General features: G+C 44.7%; 2 protein-coding genes across 7 annotated transcripts in view; both read right to left on the reverse strand.

The window, feature by feature from the left end:
* LOC308298554 (sialic acid-binding Ig-like lectin 15) overlaps positions 1 to 19,285 on the reverse strand; it is a gene marked incomplete at both ends in the record, with an annotated part of 432,712 nt that overhangs the window by 305,121 nt on the left and 108,306 nt on the right. The window lies entirely within an intron of this gene.
* The window catches only part of invs (inversin), a 49,235-nt gene continuing 29,990 nt past the window's right edge, over positions 41 to 19,285 (reverse strand). For 4 of the 6 annotated variants that reach the window (XM_080751105.1, XM_080751103.1, XM_080751104.1 and 1 more), the window contains 10 exons: positions 15,555 to 15,710; positions 15,130 to 15,251; positions 14,843 to 14,974; positions 12,437 to 12,543; positions 11,482 to 11,691; positions 7,497 to 7,693; positions 5,692 to 6,337; positions 4,916 to 5,070; positions 1,154 to 1,240; positions 41 to 966 (listed from right to left, as the gene is read on the reverse strand). In XM_080751105.1, the coding sequence (XP_080607231.1) occupies positions 851 to 966; positions 1,154 to 1,240; positions 4,916 to 5,070; positions 5,692 to 6,337; positions 7,497 to 7,693; positions 11,482 to 11,691; positions 12,437 to 12,543; positions 14,843 to 14,974; positions 15,130 to 15,251; positions 15,555 to 15,710 (1,928 nt within the window). In that variant the 3' untranslated portion in view covers positions 41 to 850. The remainder of the gene's footprint in view (positions 967 to 1,153; positions 1,241 to 4,915; positions 5,071 to 5,691; positions 6,338 to 7,496; positions 7,694 to 11,481; positions 11,692 to 12,436; positions 12,544 to 14,842; positions 14,975 to 15,129; positions 15,252 to 15,554; positions 15,711 to 19,285) is intronic. The other 2 variants (XM_080751107.1, XM_080751106.1) reach the window with 1 other exon arrangement.

Here is a 19,285-nt window from a genome sequence, read left to right on the forward strand (position 1 = left end):
ATACAATAAGAAAACACATTATCAACATAGAGGTATATAATTACACAATATTAGCAACAATAGGAGAAGATGAATATGTTTGTACAAATATATATATATTATATATATATATATATATATATATATAACTAAAACATAGTTTAGCAATTCAGTGTGTAGGGAAAGAACACAGACACATCTTGAGTGTTAATTTAACCCCAACAGGTTAATTTTTACACCTCCCCAAATTAAATGAACACATGATTGTACTGCGACAGCACTGAAAACTGGACTGGTGGGCAGAGTGGGTGTGTGGGGCGGGGGACTAGCTGCAGGTGGGCTAGCTGTATGACTGGCTGTTGATAGACCATTTCATTCTCCACAGCAGAGGGAAAGGTTATCTCAGAGAGAGAGTGTGTGTGTGTATGTGTGTAAGTGAGAGTGAAAGAATGAGGGAGATGGCGTTTGCGCGCGTCTCTCGTACAATGGATGAAAGGTTATCTTTATCACACAGTATTACTGTAAACTTGAACCCACCCTGTGTGAGGTCATGATTGTGACGTCATATGGCTTAATTTTAGAAAACATGGCATTCCGAGGGAACAATGTGTCTAGTAATAGATTTTTTTTAAAAGAGTACATGTACAGTAAGGCTGCCTGGCAGCCAAGAGAGGTGTGTGTGTGTGTGTGTGTGTGTGTGTGTGTGTGTGTGTGTGTGTGTGTGTGTGTGTGTGTGTGTGTGTGTGTGTGTGTGTGTGTGTGTGTGTGTGTGTGTGTGTGTGTGTGTGTGTGTGTGTGTGTGTGTGTGTGTGTGTGTGTGTGTGTGTGTGTGTGTGTGTGTGTGTGTGTGTGTGTGTGCGCGCGTCCAGCCTTAATGCTTGGCCCGGCCTCTTGTCCCTTGTCCAGCACTGTGTGGTCTGAGGTGGTAGGAATACTGCTTGGCTTGACTCAACGTTTCAGACAGGTGCACACAGTCTATACCGCTCACTGGAACACAAACAACAACCAATTACCTCTCAGTGGTGTAAAGTAAGTTTTATTCCAGAAAAATACATGTAACAGTATTTCTATATTGCAGTATTGATACTTTTACAGTACAGAATGTGAGTACTTTTTCCACCATTGGTCAGGTACACGTGCGTGCGTGCGGTTGGATAAACCAATGCATACTCACATTGGCTTTGGGTGCGTATTGACAGGTCTAGAAGCAGCTGAGAGTGGGAACCCCGAAGAGCATGCCCTCGTCTGACCATTGAGTTGCCTACAACACAGAGAATGAAAAGGAATCAGAATGGACACGGAAGCTTATGTTGGTCCCCATGGCTACGTAGTGGTAGTAATAATAATACAAATAAACATTATTTATATAGTGCTATTCTTAAAACAAATGACTAAGTGCTTATGCACAAGAGGAATTGCATGCAAACGACAAGCAACACACAATTGAAAAGATAAAACATTGCAAAATACAGATTCAAGGGTTAAAAACTATTCTTCCTGAGTTTTAGTTTGCTAGTATGACCCCCACTGGGAGATAATTCCAGTGAAAAAATACACCCATGATCTTTTGATCTGGACGTGATGCATTTTGCTTGATCTAGTAGGATTTTGCACATTTTGCTAAGACAGGAAAGCGATTTCTAACTGATTCTGGAATAGAGTGACTTGCTGTAGTTAAAATGGGTAGAGATGGGGAGACCCTTGTTACAGCAATAACCCCAAAAATGCATCATTAACAATTTCCGCTAGAGGGAAAATATGTGGTGCCAGGCATTGGTCTGACATTTCATTGTTCCTTCCTACATCCAATTAGTCCGAATCGGGTGAATGTTAACCTGGTGAAAATACAGTACTATGCCTAAACCTAACCCTAACCTCAGCAAAACTATGCCTAAACCTAACCCTAAAACCTAACCCAAATTAGGACGGATGGTATGTAGGACTTATGGGCAGTCCCCAAATATGTAGGGACTTGGAGGAGTCACCTGAAAGGATCCTGGTTTCATTGCAGAAAAGTTGTATGTCAAACACTCGACAAGCAATCTTTTAGTTATAAAATACCAATGTGTCTAATGGGAATGTATACTTGAGCATAGTCTGCATAGGTTCACAGATACAGCCTCAGGATTTCATTACAGAAGCACTGATGCCGCGATTGTTAGAAAACGGTAGAAGTAAAAAAAAAAAAAAAAAAAAGAAGTCAAAATGGCGGGTTGCCACGGGCACCTGACGATTAAATGTTGAATAATCCTGGGCACCCTATGTGTTAAGAACATGATATACATCAGTTCTCTTATTCCCTCCAATTAGTTATGTTCAGAATAGTAAAGGTGTGTGTATAAGTAAGATAAATCTAAAATATGTAATGCAATGGTGAATTGCATGAACTGAAAGTGATTAACAGACTTGTGAATCAGTTTGAAACCGTGTCGAATGTCTGTTTCTCCACCCAAAGAGAAAAAAAAGAAAAAGAACAAGAACGTGAACGGGTCTCACGCGCGCGCGTGCGTGTGTGTGTCTTGCGCGCGTGTGTGTCTTGCATGCATGCATGTGTGTGTGTGTGTGTGTGTGTGTGTGTGTGTGTGTGTGTGTGTTGAGCAGACAGCTCTACGTCGTAGTCTGACATTCCCTTTGACAGCTCTGAACTTTTCACAGTGTTGGGATTGTCAGAGAGGGAGAGAGGGAGGGGAGAGAGAAATTGTTTGACATAGAGAGAGAGAGAGAGAGAGAGAGAGTGCAAAATCACAACATCAGGAGGTTGGGAGTGGGGAGGGTTGGGTCTAGGGGCTACCACGTCACAGGGCTGGGGTTGGTGGTGATGGGTGGGGGATCTGTCTGTTGGATAACACCCTGTGAGTGTGCGAGGGTGGGTGTGTGTTTTGACGCGGCTAGGTTTCTGCCCATTCCCCCGTCATCACCTGGTGATGTGTGATGAAGGTCAGCGCTGTCTGTTGGGCGAAACCCAAGCACAGGTTATTAGCCACAGCCAGGCTGATACTGTCCCACTGAGGGGTGGGACAGGTTCTCAACCAGTGGTCCTTGAGGGAGTTCCAGGTGGTCCCCAGCTAAATGATGGAGAGTTGGTAACCAAATGGACCCTTACTGTACATCTTTAACTCTTAAGAGAGTAAAATGACTCTATATCGTAGAGTCGTAGACGAGAGAAAGTGAAGTTGTACCGATTCCCAATTCGCTCCCTAAAATATTTGTCATTATTTTGCAGTGCGCAGGCTGCTTTCAGTCTTGACTATGAGCCAGACAGGAGCTGCTTAAAATAACCGAAAGATATTGATCTGCACAAAGTTAGGCCCACTATTTAATTTGCAAAGATGAAACGTACAAAACATTGTAGGTTTGATACATTGTGGATTCATGTAGTATAGTTAGGCCAAATCAATATAATATAAGTATTATGTATATGAATATGAATATGTGTATTTTGTGGCTGTTGATGTCTTTAAATGTAGTTACAGTAGGCTTAATCAGTGGCAGGAAGGATACACTTGGATTTACACTGGTCCCAAGCCAGAGTATATCCCATCACGATCACCAACCTCAACTATGCATCGATGAAAAGCCCCTTGGTATAGCTTTGTTTGTTTTGGAAATCCTCTGTAACCGCACTTCGCGGGATTCACTGGAAATTAATCCTTGAAGAATTGCAGTGTCGAACAGCACAAAGTAGTTGCCGATTAAAAGGATGTTTCTCAAACGACATTGGTGTTTTCTCCTTTGGAGTATGCTAAGAAATATGCGACCGTCCTCCTTGACTGCCATCTCAACTCTAGCAGATGACATTGCACTAGTCTCAGACACAGCAGAGAAGGGAACTACTACTGGCATTAGACAATTGAATTCAGGAATATTGGCCCCAAGCTCAACTGCCAAGAAAACTGGCATTTAACACAAAGGATAAAACCATTGTTGCTACTGCCAGCAGGATGGAGCTTGAGGTAGGCAATATCTCTGTGCCTGGCCTTCCTTTGCAGAACAGGATCTGAAGGTCCAGAGAGCCTGGAATGCTTGTATTATGGAATAAGACTGTATTGTATTGTATTGTATGCATTGTATTATCTGGTGAATAGATGGAGCATACAGGCTACAAATCTGTGTGTGTTGCGGCATTCTATTTTCTCTCATGTATTAAAAAATGACACCTAGTAGCCACGCTTCAGTTAACTTTAGGGCCTGGACATTTTCCTTTTACGTATAATAAACTTTGAGCCGTTTGTGCCAAGATGTAGGCTGCATCTAGGCCATGCTTCAGTTTACTTTAGGACTGTGACATTGTTTGGGAACAGGACAAAGCCAGATGTTGGAGCTTAGCTCCTGCCAGGAGCACCACTCAAAAAGAACAGTACACAGTAAAAGTGTTAACTTCATATAACAGACAGTTCCCGTGCTTGAATATGATTGGCTGAGCCAATGCAAAAGATACATGTTAATAATGACCCCAACCTTCACGCCGCATGCATGAATACGTCTCTACAGTACACATACTTCATGCCATGCTTACACATGTTTTGAAAGGGTACATGGTTTAAGTGCTCAGCTCTAGACGATGTTTGAAATGCTTAAGTGTCTCTGTGTTATCTGAGGCTAATTCTTATGTAGAAAGACGTTACTGCGCTTCGTACTCTCGCATGCCTGACGTTCCAAAATCACATGCTTGTTCTGCGCCCGGCGGAATTAAGTTACAATTGTACAGGTTAATACACACAGCCCAGGCTGATACTGTCCCCCTATAGAGAGACTTACTTTCCTACTTGCACAATTAATCACTGATACTGTTTTAAGTACTGATCTTGGTCTTCAGCTAATCATACTATTCCTTCCTCTCAGCGGGAGTTTACAGTTTGAGAGCAAAGTTTTACCATTAAGGTGGAAGTCTTAACATTTGTGATCTTTTTTTTTTCCACTAGTAAAATAATCTTACCGTAGATGCTTTGTAGGACCGAGCTCTTGCTGGCGGTTGATTTTGTGGGCGGAGGTCGAACATCACTCTTCTTCCTGTTTGGAGAGTGGTTTGGATCAGTTGACTGCACTCCTGCAGAGGTCTTGGCTTCCTTCAGCCTGCTTCTAACACGGAACCTATGGAAACACATGCGCATGCACGCACGCACACACGCACACACACACACACACACACACAAAACGATAAAAAACTAGGGGGATTGTTCAAAGGTCCAAAAAACTGCCAACATCGATGACAAACACTCGCTAAACAGAAAAGTAGAACCAGTTTGTTGGAGGTTAATAGTGAGCGCACAGAGAGTGTAATTGTGAAGCTGAATGGAACCAGAGGGCCTCCTGGTGTGGGCTGGCAGGCACTGAGAGAGACGGAGTGCGTGTGCGAGGGTGAGCGGAGATAAAGAGGCGCTGGTGGTAGCCATTAGGACGGCACGCCTGAACTTTTAGCCTCTTGTTAAAATGGCATGAAAGCTTGAGATTATACCCCCTGTTTGCCCCCCCTGCCTCCTTCTCTCACCCCCGTCTCCCACGCTCTCTCCCCCATTGGCCCTCCGCTTAAGTGTTGATGGCAACCAGACCTGGGTTGGAGGTGGGAGGAAGGTAGGGGGATTCATAAATAAAAGGGGGGGGGGGGCACATGTGGGCACCACATGGCACAACCAACCTAGAGAACCTGGCTATTGGATCCCCCTAGCAGATACTATAAAGTAAACACACACACATACACAGTGAGACACACACCTCCTCCAAGCTTGTTGGATAGTGCGCGCAGCCTCGTTCTTCCTTCTCCGCTGCTCCTTGTCATGTTCCCTCTGCGTGTGTGCGTTGGCTGCTGCTATGTGTGGGGCAACGGAGGAGTGTGGGGCAACGGAGGAGCTCTGCGTCTGGCTGCAGGGCGTCTTGCGGCCGGCGGCGGCGGAACGGCATCTCAATGAGGAGGGCGCGCGCGTCTGGCCTGTGGCGGCGGCGCCCTCTGAATTGCGCTCCTTGTTCCTGTGCCTTTGCGGAGAGTTGTGTACGTCAGTCTTGCCGGTGGCGGTCTGCGCGCTGGAATGATGACTAGTCCTCTTGTTGGATGGAAGGATGCGTTCCTTAGTGATGATGGTGTCGGCTCTAGCGGCGGAGGGGCAGCTCGGGGAGGGAGAGCGTGCTCTGGACGAAGGCTGGGCCCTGGCCTTGGGCGGGGTGACGGTGACCACGGGGGCTCTGTGCTTGGGGCTGGCCGGCCGGCTGCAACCGGCGGGCGACAGGCGGTCCTTTAACCTGCAAGCGTGCGGGGCGGAGGGCGCGGGGTGAGAGGTCATGAGCTGCTGCGGAGGGGACAGAGTGTCTGGAGGGTCAGGAGGCTCCGCCTCCTTGCTTCTCCTGGAGGGTCTGCTTCTGTGGCCTGGAATAATAGCACAGCACTTTGTTATTATTATATTTTTTTAATTGTGGGCTCGCTGAAAGGCGAGACCAGTATGTTATACCAAAACTTTATAGGTCAAGTTAATTCCCCTAAAAAAATGAGTACAAAGGCAGGGCCCTTAGCCAATGAGGAGCAGCATTCTTGGTGACATCACTAACAACAAGTGTGACCTGATATAAACAACAACACGTGGGCTTGAGACCAGTATGTTATATCAGTATGTTATACCAACACTTTATAGCCCAAGGTTATTCTCCTCAAAAAAAATATCAACAGTACAAAGGCAGGGCCTTTAGCCAATGAGGAGCAGCGTTTTTGGTGACATCACCACCAACAAGTGCGACCTGATATACATTTTTCAACCCATTTTGTAACCCATTTTCTCACCCCCTGTCAAAGTCTAATGTAATCCGACATCACCACAGCTGATGTCAGGGACAGAATGGCCCATGCAAGGAGATATGCACGTGTCATGTTTTTACTTCCAAACACTTTTTGAAACTGTCAGCTACCTTTACTTTCAGGTCTGATCATTGACTTGATTCAATGATTCAATTCACTGATGCACTGGTTCTTTATTGGTTGCAGTACCCCCTCAAACTGATTTCTGAAGCCGTCAAGTTAATTCTCCTCAAAAAAATGACCGACAGTACAAAGGAATTATTGTCAGTGTGTCATCCTACTGACTCACCTGCCAGTGAGGAGCCCCCACCAGGAGGACGTAGGTCCTTCGTCCTACTCCTCCTACCCAACACTCCCTGCTGACAGGTGCTGCCCCGGCCCGCATGACTGCCCCGGCTTCCCTCACCCCAACACGCGAACACAATTGTGTTCGCATAGACGTTCGACAAAGCTGAATGGATGTACCATGGTGGTTTCAAACCCAAAAACTCTGTGGTTGGGGGGGGCAACCCGAGCGTTCTCAAAGTGGATTCCAGGGACTCTGTGGGTTAATTTAGGGAGGTCTAAATTGACCCATACAACTCTGACAGTGTACAAATGGAAACAAATGAAGCCCAACAGGTTAATTTGGTTCCATTTGTACACTGTCAAGAGTTAAGGGGAGATCATGACATGTGAAAGTTTGAGAAACACTGCAGTAGTATATTGATGGGAATGCCATTACAATGCGCTGTACCTCTGTGTTTCTGTCCCTCCTCTTTGCTCTTGGTGCGGTCCGTTCTAGAAGACTTCCTCGTCTCCAACAGCGTCTCGTTCAACGTTAAGTCCTTCAAATCATGAGTCAAGGAGAGCCTCTGTGGCTCTGCTCGGGCAGCGCTGGCCAGCGAGCTTTGCTGCTTCGCTTCCCGCCTCCGCTGTTCCTCTTCACGTTTCCTGAATCGAACAAAACAAGACATTAACTAGGTGTCCCGGAAAAGAAGTTCGACCTAAACATGTAGGAGCGTTCATCCAACTGTCGTCCCCATAACAACCAGGGGTCTGGTGAATAGATGGAGCATACATTACAGGCAATACAAATCTTTTTGTGTTGCGGACATTGTCTTTTCTCTCATGTATTAAAAAGAGCACTACACAAGTACACAGTAAAATCCTGCGTTAACTTCATATAACAGACAGTTCCTGTGCTTGATTATGATTGGCTGAGCCGTGATCAAAGATACATGTTAATAATGACCCCAACCTTCACCCCACATGCATGAATATGTCTCTACAGTACACATACTTCATGCCTGCTTACACATGTTTTGAAAGCATACTGTATGTGGTTTAAGTGCTCCGCTCTAAGTGATGTTTGAATGAAATGCTAAAGTGTCTGTTAGTTTTGTCCATAAGGGCTGCTTTGTTAGAAGACAGCGTCAGTCTGCAGGAAAGTGGATTTAGAAGATCATGCGGATTTTCCGGCCCTGAAATGCACATGTCAGAAACTGTTTGTCTTGCAGACACCATCAACCTTACAATTTGACAGGATCTTTCTTTTTTGACTAGCGATGACACTTCTAATGCCTACACATAAAAACCTCTTTTATCTACATTCAGAGTTAGCGTCACCCACAATGATTAGCTCTCCAACAGCCAAAAGCACACTTGGTGTATATAATAGGCATTCATGATGATTGTGTTTCCATTTAAGCTTAAGAAATAATGCAACTGGTGTTCATTTGTAACGATTAGTTTGCTGAGCAAAGCATGTTTAAGTATCATTAAACTTTTATTCACCACATCTTATTTTCAACATGCAAAAATCCCCTGGGTTTTTTGTCATGGAAACCAAGAAGATGCTAACTGCCTCCTTCCGCCTACAAAAAGACATCATCCCTGGACCTCTCTCTATTGTATTGGAAACGTGTGCAACAATCCTACCGTGCACAGAACACACACCCATTGATGTGCGGATACCACACAGTCCTGTCATCAGCACAGAAGACAGATTGCATCAAAATAAGAGCCAACTCATAGGCTTACATGTCTTACAGAGGGCTGTGTCCAGGGGTCGGCCAATCTAGGCTTGTTTCCTAGCAAAGAGCAAAAACTACAGTCGTACAAACTCTTAACCCATTCAAGGCCTAGAATTATTGAATGCTTTAACCAGTGAAAAATAGCAGATATACAAGCTCACAGCGCGGCACCGAGTGCCGCGCTGCGAGCTTGTAGATCTGCTATTTTTGAAAGAAGTCGTGAAAATGTGTGCAAATCTTTGAATATGTGTATTTTCAAAGCAAACTTTTGTAACTCAAATTTTGCTTCTGGGTGGTCCCTGGAACTAAATATTTTGAGATGGGGGTCCGTGGCCAAATAAATATCATTTTGGGGGTCCTTCACATGAAAAGGTTTGAGAACCACTGACATGGTAGTCTCTCAAGGACAGACTAACTGAGCTCCAGTTAAAGGGGGCATGACACGGCCAAAACAGCTAATTATGGCTATCAAATTAGCCAATTTTTTTAATGATGTCATGTACCCCCATGTTAAATGACCCAATCAAATTAATTTATTGTAGTTACTGTACTGAAAGTAGTACTTTCTGTACAGTAACCGAAATAAATTAATTTGATTGGGCTAATATGGGGGGAGGGGCGGAGTCGATTATCCATATCATTATCTTTTGAAACTGCCCCAAAAAAAGCTGTCCGAGGTGTCTTTCCGACTTTCTAAACCAACTTTAAAACTATCAGTTCTAGGGGTAAAAATGATATAGCATTCGCTATAAAATCAATGGTTAGACCGAAAAAAAAGTACATGTCTTCTTCAAAAAAGGTGTCAAAAAAGGTGTACGAGGGTCAACACGCTTCTCCCCGTCTATGCGACGGTTTTGTCGGCCATACCCTGCTGTCTCTTGCCCTAACCTGACTGGAGCACCCGGGACACCGGAGCAACCGTAGAACGAGGGACCAGCGATCTCCTCCTCCTCCTCCTCCTCCGCAGAGGAGGTCCGCGGCTCATACACTCTGTGTGTGTGTAGCCTGTGTGTGTGTGTGCTTTCGCGCATGTGTGTGTGTGTGTGTGTGTGTGTGTGTGTACACACACAATAGCTCTCGCAAATAGCCGTGCGGTGCGCGAGTTTAGAAACTCTAGGCTTGCTAAGGGAAGGAGCGCTCGTTTTCAGTTATTGTCCACGACATTGCAAGCGGCGCGAGTGCCCGCGAAGAGCGGGCCAGGGCCGGCCGCGCGAGTTACGAAGCCGTGGTGAATGCAATCGTTCTATTTATGCCCAGGCCGTAAGGCCTGGGCAAGCGCACGATAAACGCAATGATAATTGGGTTTTGGTGCACCTTGCGCGGTCCAAGTGACTACAACGGAGCGCTCCCAACCTCCGGTTCAGCCAATCACAAGCTTCAAAAATGAGTGTGGGGCGTGGTTTCCCTTAGCAAGCCTAGAGTTTCTAAACTCGCGTGCGGTGCAGCGCTAGCCACGCTACACGCTAACAACAAGGTTGTGCGCGGCACCGCACAACGGACGAAGTATACATTGCGCGGCACCGCACGACGGACGAAGTATACATTCACTACTAACTGATACGGCCCCGCCTCCTTTTCAGACTGTTTGAAGAAACACCACGTGACCTACTGTATCATAATGTTTATTTTCGGCCGGTGTCGCCACTCCTTTAAGTGAAAAGGACCTTTTCTTTGACGATGGCTAGCCAGATTGCTGACATAGAAACATAGGTATTTCAAAAAATCGTAGAATATTCAAAAGATAATTATAGAATCGGGTCAAAATTCTAATTTTCACGATTCTTCGAAAAATGGCAGATCTACAAGCTCGCAGCGCGGCACTCGGTGCCGCGCTGTGAGCTTGTATATCTGCTATTTTTCAATAGTTAAAGTATAAAATAAATGGGTGGGTTAGGGTGGGTTAAGATAAAACCCACCCTATCCATGACGCTGAGGAAGAAGGAACAGAGGTGTGTGTGACTGTGTGCAAATGACACAAAAGGGAGAGGAGTCCACAGGAGGGGAGACAGGGGGAAGACGTATGTGTGTGCAGAGACGACAGGGAGAAAGATGGATACGGAGGGAGTGTGACTGTTCCTATATGGGCGAGGAGGGGAAGACAATGAGAGATGAACACAATACCAATACTTACACGGGGTGGTGGTGAGTGTGCATTAGTAATATGAATATCTGTGGTCACTCGACAACCTCAGTGACAAATGACCTGCCCCCTGCTCTGAACCCCTCCTTTCTCCCCTAATAGCTAAGCCAGTGGTTCCCACTGGGGGTCCAGGGACCCTCAATATTATCACAAAAATTTGCATCACAATAATTTGCCCTGACACGCTGCGATCTGCTATTTTTGAAAAGTTGCCAAAACAATGATGCCAATTCTTTCTTTTTTTTTCTTTTTTCCTTTTCTTTTTTACAGGACATTACATGAATGCAAACAAAACAATACAATAAGAATAATACAACATACTATACAGACCACAACATCTACTCACCCACAGACATTTTTGCAAATCTTTGAATATATCTTTTTTAAAAGCGAACATTTGTTACTTTTCTGGGGGGTCCCGATACATAATATTTTGAGATGGGGGTCGGCAGGTCAAATACATATAATTCTAGGGGTCCTACTGAATTCATTAATTACTATCTGGCGGTGAGTGTGTTAAGTGTTTGTGAGCGGCGGGTGTTGCGTGCGTGAGTGCGGCTCCTCACTTGGCTGCGTCCTTGCGGAGCTGCTCGTGCCTCATGAGGAGCTGCTTCCTCTCCCTGAAGGCCTTGCGGACGGTGTAGCCCTTGTAGACCGCCTGGATGGAGGCGGCCGCGATGTCCTGGATGGCCGCGATGGACAGAGCTCCGTGCTCCAGCATGAACTGGGTCACCTCACTGTGCTCGCCCAGCAGGGCGTAGTCCAGCGGCGTGTACCTTCACACACAATCAGTGGTGGAAAGAGTATCAATCAGGGTTCCCACACATTTTTACCAATTAATTTCCAAAGCTTTTCCAAAACTTTTCCAGAATATTTAACCCAATTTCCAGGACTATATAACAATAATTCAGCTCAATAACAAGTCGCTTACTCCTATGCGCAATGCCCAAAGTCAGGTAGTGTATGCCAGTGGTTCTCAACCTTTTCAGGCCGTGACCCCCGAAATAATAATGTTTTAACTGGGGACCCGGCACCCTGACGAGCACTAAGATTTGAGGAATTTTGTATAACACGTTTCTATTCTGAAAATAGCAGATCTACATGCTGTGAGGCGTTGTGAGCATGTAGATCTGCTATTTTCACAATTTCTGCCTCTAATATTTGACAATTTGGCCCATGTTTAATTTGTCATTTCAGAGCTATTAACAAAATCAATAACCAAAGACAATGCATAGCTATTTTTTCCAGGACCTTCCAGGACCCTTGATAAATTCCAAAACTTTTCCAGTACTAGAAAAATATTTTTCTAATTTCAAAATATTTCCAGGAATTTCATGACCGTGGGAACCCTGATCAATACTGCAATCTGGAAATACTCTGTTACAAGTTAAAGTCCCGAATTCTAAATGTACTCATTATACAGAATGTCAGTAGTTTGAATTCATTGCGAATTAAATCGCACCAAATAAACGCTTCCGTTGTGTAAGGACATTAAGGCCTGTCCTTTCTTTTCTCTCTCACCTCTCGCCATTGTGCTCCATTTGATTGGGAAAGGCAGAGTAGCTCAGCAGGAGTTTCACAGCATCCAGGTAGCCATTGTTACATGACCAATGGAGAGCAGTCCTCCCCTGAACAATGACAACAAATAAATGCTATTTGCTCCAAAGCGACTGCAAAATATTGCTGCCATTTGTTTCAAAAAGCTTGAAATGACCCTGTATACTGTATATAACATGTATTTAAGGACACAATGTGACATAGCTCTGTTTACACAATACTGTAACGCCTCCAACTATATATACGTTCCCCATTTTCAACAGTTTTTATTATATTTTGACACTTGCTTTGGCAATATAAACGTATGTTCTCATGCTAATAATGCTCCTTTGAATTGAACACACACACACACACACACACACACACACACACACACACACACACACACACACACACACACACACACACACACACACACACACACACACACACACACACACGGCAACATCCTGAGGGTTCATTTAACTGTGTACATATTGACCAGTATTGGCCCATTTTTAGACTGAATTAAGTTTGTTGTGTAGACAAAGAAACCCCAATGACACACATTTACACACACACACACACACACACACACACACACACACACACACACACACACACACACACACACACACACACACACACACACACACACACACACACACACACACACACACTGTACAGTCGTACAGTCGTTCTGTTCAACTGTCATGTCATAGTACAGTAGATGTCTTGTGTAGAAGCTGGATGTGTGCAGGTATGGAGGATAATAATACAGTAAGATAAGACCTTTATTGGTGCCCGCTGGGGAAATTCAGGCACCAAAGACAGCAGTTAAAAACAGATGACAGGGCAGGGAGGGGGGGGACGTACAGTAGATACAGCATGATGGAGACATCACAGTCAAGCAGTGTTGTTTTTAACAGCAAATTTTGATTTAGTTTTAGTCATAGTCTTTTGAATAAAATGTAATTTAGTTTTAGTCATAATTTAGTCACCTGAAAAGTTTTAGTTTTAGTCATAGTCTTTTGAATAAAATGTAATTTAGTTTTAGTCATAATTTAGTCACCTAAAAGGTTTTAGTTTTAGTCATAGTCTTTTGAATAAAATGTCATTTAGTTTTAGTCATAATTTAGTCACCTGAAAAGTTTTAGTTTTAGTCATAGTCTTTTGAATAAAATGTCATTTAGTTTTAGTCATAATTTAGTCACCTGAAAAGTTTTAGTTTTAGTCTAATTTTTGTCAACTAAATATCATAAGATTTTAGGCGACTAAATCTACAGGTGATTTAGTCAACTGAAATGTATTTTGGCAGGCCTTGATGGCATAGTAATGACTGATTTTACACTTGGTTGTGTACTGAAAATAGCTGATCTACAAGTAGATCAGCTATTTTCAGCACGCTACACCTGAGAGCAACCAAACATAAAATGACTCTCTTCTCCACTAGTCCCTCCCTAACGTTTTAGTCTAGTTTTTATTTTGTTGACGAAATTGTCAATACATTTAGTCTTAGTTTTAGTCATCACAGCTTAGTTTTTATTTAGTTTTCGTCAGTGAAAAAAACGCAGTCGACAAACATTTTTCGTCATAATTTTAGTCGACGAAATCAACACTGCAGTCAAGGCAACGCAGAATAAAAAGTAGATATATCTACATTTTGTCTCTGTCGGGTGGAAATGTCCAAAACGGTTACTTTTCAGGATTCAAATTCTAAAATAGCCAACGGACAGTAGCAGTCAGATCTACAAGTTCAAAGTGACGTGGCTTTCAAGCTTGTTGGTTGTACTTTTGATGCTTTTGTGTGAAGCTGTAGTATGGCGTCTGTAGGGGCGTTAATAAAATAAAATAAAAACACAAAACGTTACAATATAGAGATATGAGGTTTCTGCCCCACAACAGCGATATATCAGTACATATATAAACAAGTAACACAGCGTAAGGACGATGAACGACCGTCAGGTCGCCTGTGTGTGTGTGTGCGTGTGTGTGACTAATACACAACACACACTGATTGCCCACAGCTGCGTGGCTCGTTACCTATCGTGTGGCGCAGCTGGGGCGCTACTAGCGTGACACTCACATATTCACTGGCGGACGGACATGAGCTGCAGGTGTTCATAGTAACTGCAACCTGATGGTCGTAATAAGATATGCATCACACAATAAATACACCAGTGGTTCTCAAAGTGGATTCCAGGGACTCTTATGGGATCCTTTATGGGGGTCTAAATTGACCCATACAAGTCTGTAACTCTGACAGTGTACAAATGGAAGTTCCATTTGTACACTGTCAGAGTTAAGGGGAGTCTGGGGAGACCTTGCAATTTGAAAGTTTGAGAAACACTGCAATACACGATACACAACATAACAACTCTGTGTATTCACCTCTTTGTCCTGTATGTTTGGGTCAGCATGGTTCTCCATCAGGACAGCCATGCAGGTGATGTAGCCTCCATAGGCAGCACACTGGAGAGGAGTCCGTCCTGCCTGGTCCTGAAACCGGTAGACACAAGAAAACTAAACTAAATCTTCATTAAAGTGCACTTCTGACTCCATCACATGCAAATCGTCTCTGTGTGTGTGTGTGTGTGTGTGTGTGTGTGTGTGTGTGTGTGTGTGTGTGTGTGTGTGTGTGTGTGTGTGTGTGTGTGTGCGTGCGCGTGCGGTCATACCTGTACATTGGGACTGATCCCGTTCTCCATCAGTACCTGGCACACCTCGGCGTTCCCGCCCAGAGCGGCCCAGTGCAGAGCTGTGTGACCGTCCACATCCACCAGGTTCACACGGGCAGAACCTACAGTCAAACACAGAGACACACAGAGGACATTCTGCTTTATAGTAAAACAGTCTTTACAGTCAAATGCATAGGGCTGGACTAGGACATAAATTTGGCCCTGGCATCTTGGCCGATCATATAAGATCTAAAAGCCCACAGCGTGTCGAAGCAGCGACACGTTGTGTTATCAGATGTTATGTTTTGGTAAGACTCCACCCAAACACAGTAGCCTGTGATTGGCCGGTATTAAGACTGACAAGCCAGTGGTCCAATCATGTTGTCCCATGAAAACATGGGACAGAACATGGCTTTTTGCCCCACCTTTGATGAGGGTGAGGATGACGTCTCGGTGGCCCATCTCACAGGCACGGAAGAGCGGCGTGTGTTTCATGACGTCCAGAGAGTCCACCATGGCTCCTCGCTCCAACAGCAGCTTCACCGTGCTCACATGACCTGAGAGGGAGGCGGCATGCAGCGCTGAACACACACACACACACACACACACACACACACACACACACACACACACACACACACATTTTAATACCGGTAATCTATGTCAACATAAGACAGTCCTTGAGAGGGGTTCCAGGTGGTCCACCGCTAAATGATGGAGAGTTGGTAACTAAATGGACCCTTATAGATCTTTAACTCTTGAGAGCGTAAAATTGATGATGATTCTTCGTACCGGACAAAGCGGACAAAGCTAGATGTTGGAGCTTAGCCCCTTCTAGGAGCACGCTCAAAAATAATAACAATAAAAAGAACGGTTTTGGTCATACAAGGTTTCCGCCTGATAGCAAAAGAATAAATAAAATGCACAAGTCTAATTGGACCCTCATCACACCCTATGTATGCCGCCTGCTCTGCCAGTTGTTGTTTATTCCTCATGAACCCTGGTCAATGGAGGGTTAAACATAGCACAGAGTCCTTCAATGAGGAGCCATCCAGTGAAGCCTCCTCACGGCTAAGCCTCCCCAAGTAAATCAAGTGCATGGAAGTGATCCCAGGCACCCGTAAGCTCCACTGCCCTTCACACCAACTCATTAGCATGTCTGAACCAGTACATTTTATGCATGCATTAACAATGACTATACTGCTAGGTCACAGGGGCTATCGCCATGGAGATTGAGGGGTCCAATACGCCTAGGGGTCTGACTATGGCGTGTGTGTTTGTGTGTATGTGAGTGTACGTACATAAATAAATATACAGTGTGTACCATATGTATATACCGGTATACCAGTAAGACGCCCTAATCGGGAGATAATCGACCGTCAGGTCGCATACACAAACTTTAGAAGGCAATCGTAGCCAATCAGGAGGGAATATGGGAAATGGGACAGATCCATGTAGATGTCATGACTTTAGAGATACTGTGTACCGCTTTGCGTGCGTTTAGGCCAGAATCTGTAGGAGCTGTGTCCAAAAATGTGTTTTGCAAAAATCGGCCTGAAGGTGGTGCTAGAAGAGGGCCATGTGAGAAATGAGGGGTGGAGGTTGTGAGTTGCCATCCAATGAGTGTGTGTGCAAAGTTTGGCATGGATAGGGGAAACGGTGCCGGAGATAAGAGTAGGGCAAAAGTGTGACGTGACGGACAGACAGACAGACAGACAGACAGACGGACAGACAGACAGACAGACAGACAGCCGGTGGAGCTTTGACACACACAGACACACAAACACATAAATACTGGATGCACCCTTCATATGAAAGGGACTGCACACTCCAGAAGTGAGGAGACAGACAGACGGAGAGAGAGATAGAGGGAAGAGATCAACGACCATGCTGCAGTGTTGTCATATTATCCAGCCCACACAAACATTGCTGCTGACACTATCACTTCCTTCCTCTCTCCACTACCCTGGCCTGCCTGGGGGCATCCCCCTCCCCCTCCTCCCTGTGCGTGGATTCCCCACACCGGGGAATCCCCTGTGACATCATCATCATCATCCCTGGCCTCTCTATGCATCTCTGGCATCTCTATGCGGAAGCCCAGGACCTGCGTCACCTCATACGCCACGTTCCACATGCACATCTGCGTGCGTGTGTGTGTGTGTGTGTGTGTGTGTGTGTGTGTGTGTGTGTGTGTGTGTGTGTGTGTGTGTGTGTGTGTGTGTGTGTGTGTGTGTGTGTGTGTGTGTGTGTGTGTGTGTGTGTGTGTGTGTGTGTGGGCGTTTGTGTGTCACTGTGTGTGTGCGGTTGGCACTGAGGTGGGGTTGACAGGTTCTTGCTCTCTGATCACATGGGTTTGTTCCTCCACCACTTTCCATTCAGTCAAACTGGTCAGGGGAGCTCCACTTCCTCCAATCTGTCCTTGTTCGCAGTGTGACGCGCTTGAAGATCAACTTTGTTCCATGTGCAACACTGGCACTTGGGGCTGGGCGATATGACTCCAAATCAATGTTTAGAAACTTTTCCTTTGATTATGAAATAGTGAAAATAACCGATCAACAAGCTCACAACACGTCGCACAAAGGGCGAGGTCGCGCCATCTGTCTTGGCCATATACTGTATGTGGTTCTCCTAACAGGGCATCATCTCAGGGATACAATCTCTTTTATGCCCATATATGGAGATCCCTAACAGAATCCCTTTTATGCCCCTGTTAGATATGGGATTAATATTGATGACAATATGGATCTCCATACATGGGCATAAAAGGGATTCTGTTAGAGTGGTTCGCATGACATCACAACTTACAATCCCTTTTATGCCCATACATAGAGATCCCTCTCTGAACCAGCCAAACCACTGTGATGTTATGTTACCTGTTTATGACCATATATGTAGATCCCTGCTCTGAGTATCTGACATCACTGTGATGTCACCTGTGATGTCACAGTGATGTGTCAGAGGAACCACAGTGTCAGGCGTTATCCCTGCTCTGAGTATCTGACATCACTGTGATGTCACCTGTGATGTCACAGTGATGTGTCAGGGGAACCACAGTGTCAGGCGCTACACGTATATGGACAAGATATTCCGGTTCTGACAGTAAACTGTGACCTACGGTCAAAATAATACATGGTTAAGTGGACTAATCAGACTGATCAATTTATTCTGTCGATTTGTTCATGTAAGAACATATATCTATATGAAAAAACATGCTTCTTGATTATTCAGTCATAAGACGGTTTATTGGTTTCAATTGATTGACCAGCTGTTCTGGCACTAAACATTCCCACATGTGGTGAACACAGCACTCGACCTGCTTCTTGAATATTCTATTAACCAACATGAGCAAGAACAAGTGGGATAATGGTTTTAAATATCAGTGTCCATATATTTTACATGAATTGACCGATCAGTGTTTGCCAGACCCATGAAATGGGTAGGCCTACATAAGCAAATGTCGGTCCGGGTTTTCTATATAAAGGGTATATATGATGATGACATGATGATGACATGCCTACAAAAGGCATGATGTCATAAATGATGATGACAGACAGGGGGTCTGGCACAACCAGGTTGACCTGGTCTAGTTTATTAACTAGAGAGACGCAATTGGAAATTGCAAGTGTGGTTGCCCGACGTGACTATATTCTACAGCAAGCTAACTGTCATGTGAAGCTCGACCAATTGATTCCCTATTGATTCCCACTCCCATTGATTCCCTAATGATTCCCTATCCCATTGATTCCCTATTGATTCCCATTCCCATTGATTCCCTATTGATTCCCTATCAAGGTAAAAAGCCATTCACGTATAAAGTTTATATCTAGACTAGAAGAAGAATAAACTAGAAAAGTGGTTGCTGACGGTTGCTGATGTGATTATATTCAGTAGTAAGCTAACTATCATGTGAAGCTCGACCAATTGATTCCCTATTAATTCCCACTCCCATTGATTCCCTATTGATTCCCTATCCCATTGATTCCCTATTGATTCCCTATCCCGGACAGAAGTGTGTCTGTCTGTCAATTTCCAATGGCAGCGGAAAAGTTACCCTAGTTAGTAAATAAAGTTTCCCCAGGACTACAGTGTGTTGCCCTGTCAGACAACCACACTAATGATTAAGTGAGCGGCCCTCCTGGCAGTGCCACCATGCCAG

Source organism: Nannobrachium achirus, assembly GCF_963921795.1.
Source record: "Nannobrachium achirus genome assembly, chromosome: 2".
In the NCBI taxonomy this organism is placed as follows: Eukaryota; Metazoa; Chordata; class Actinopteri; order Myctophiformes; family Myctophidae; genus Nannobrachium; species Nannobrachium achirus.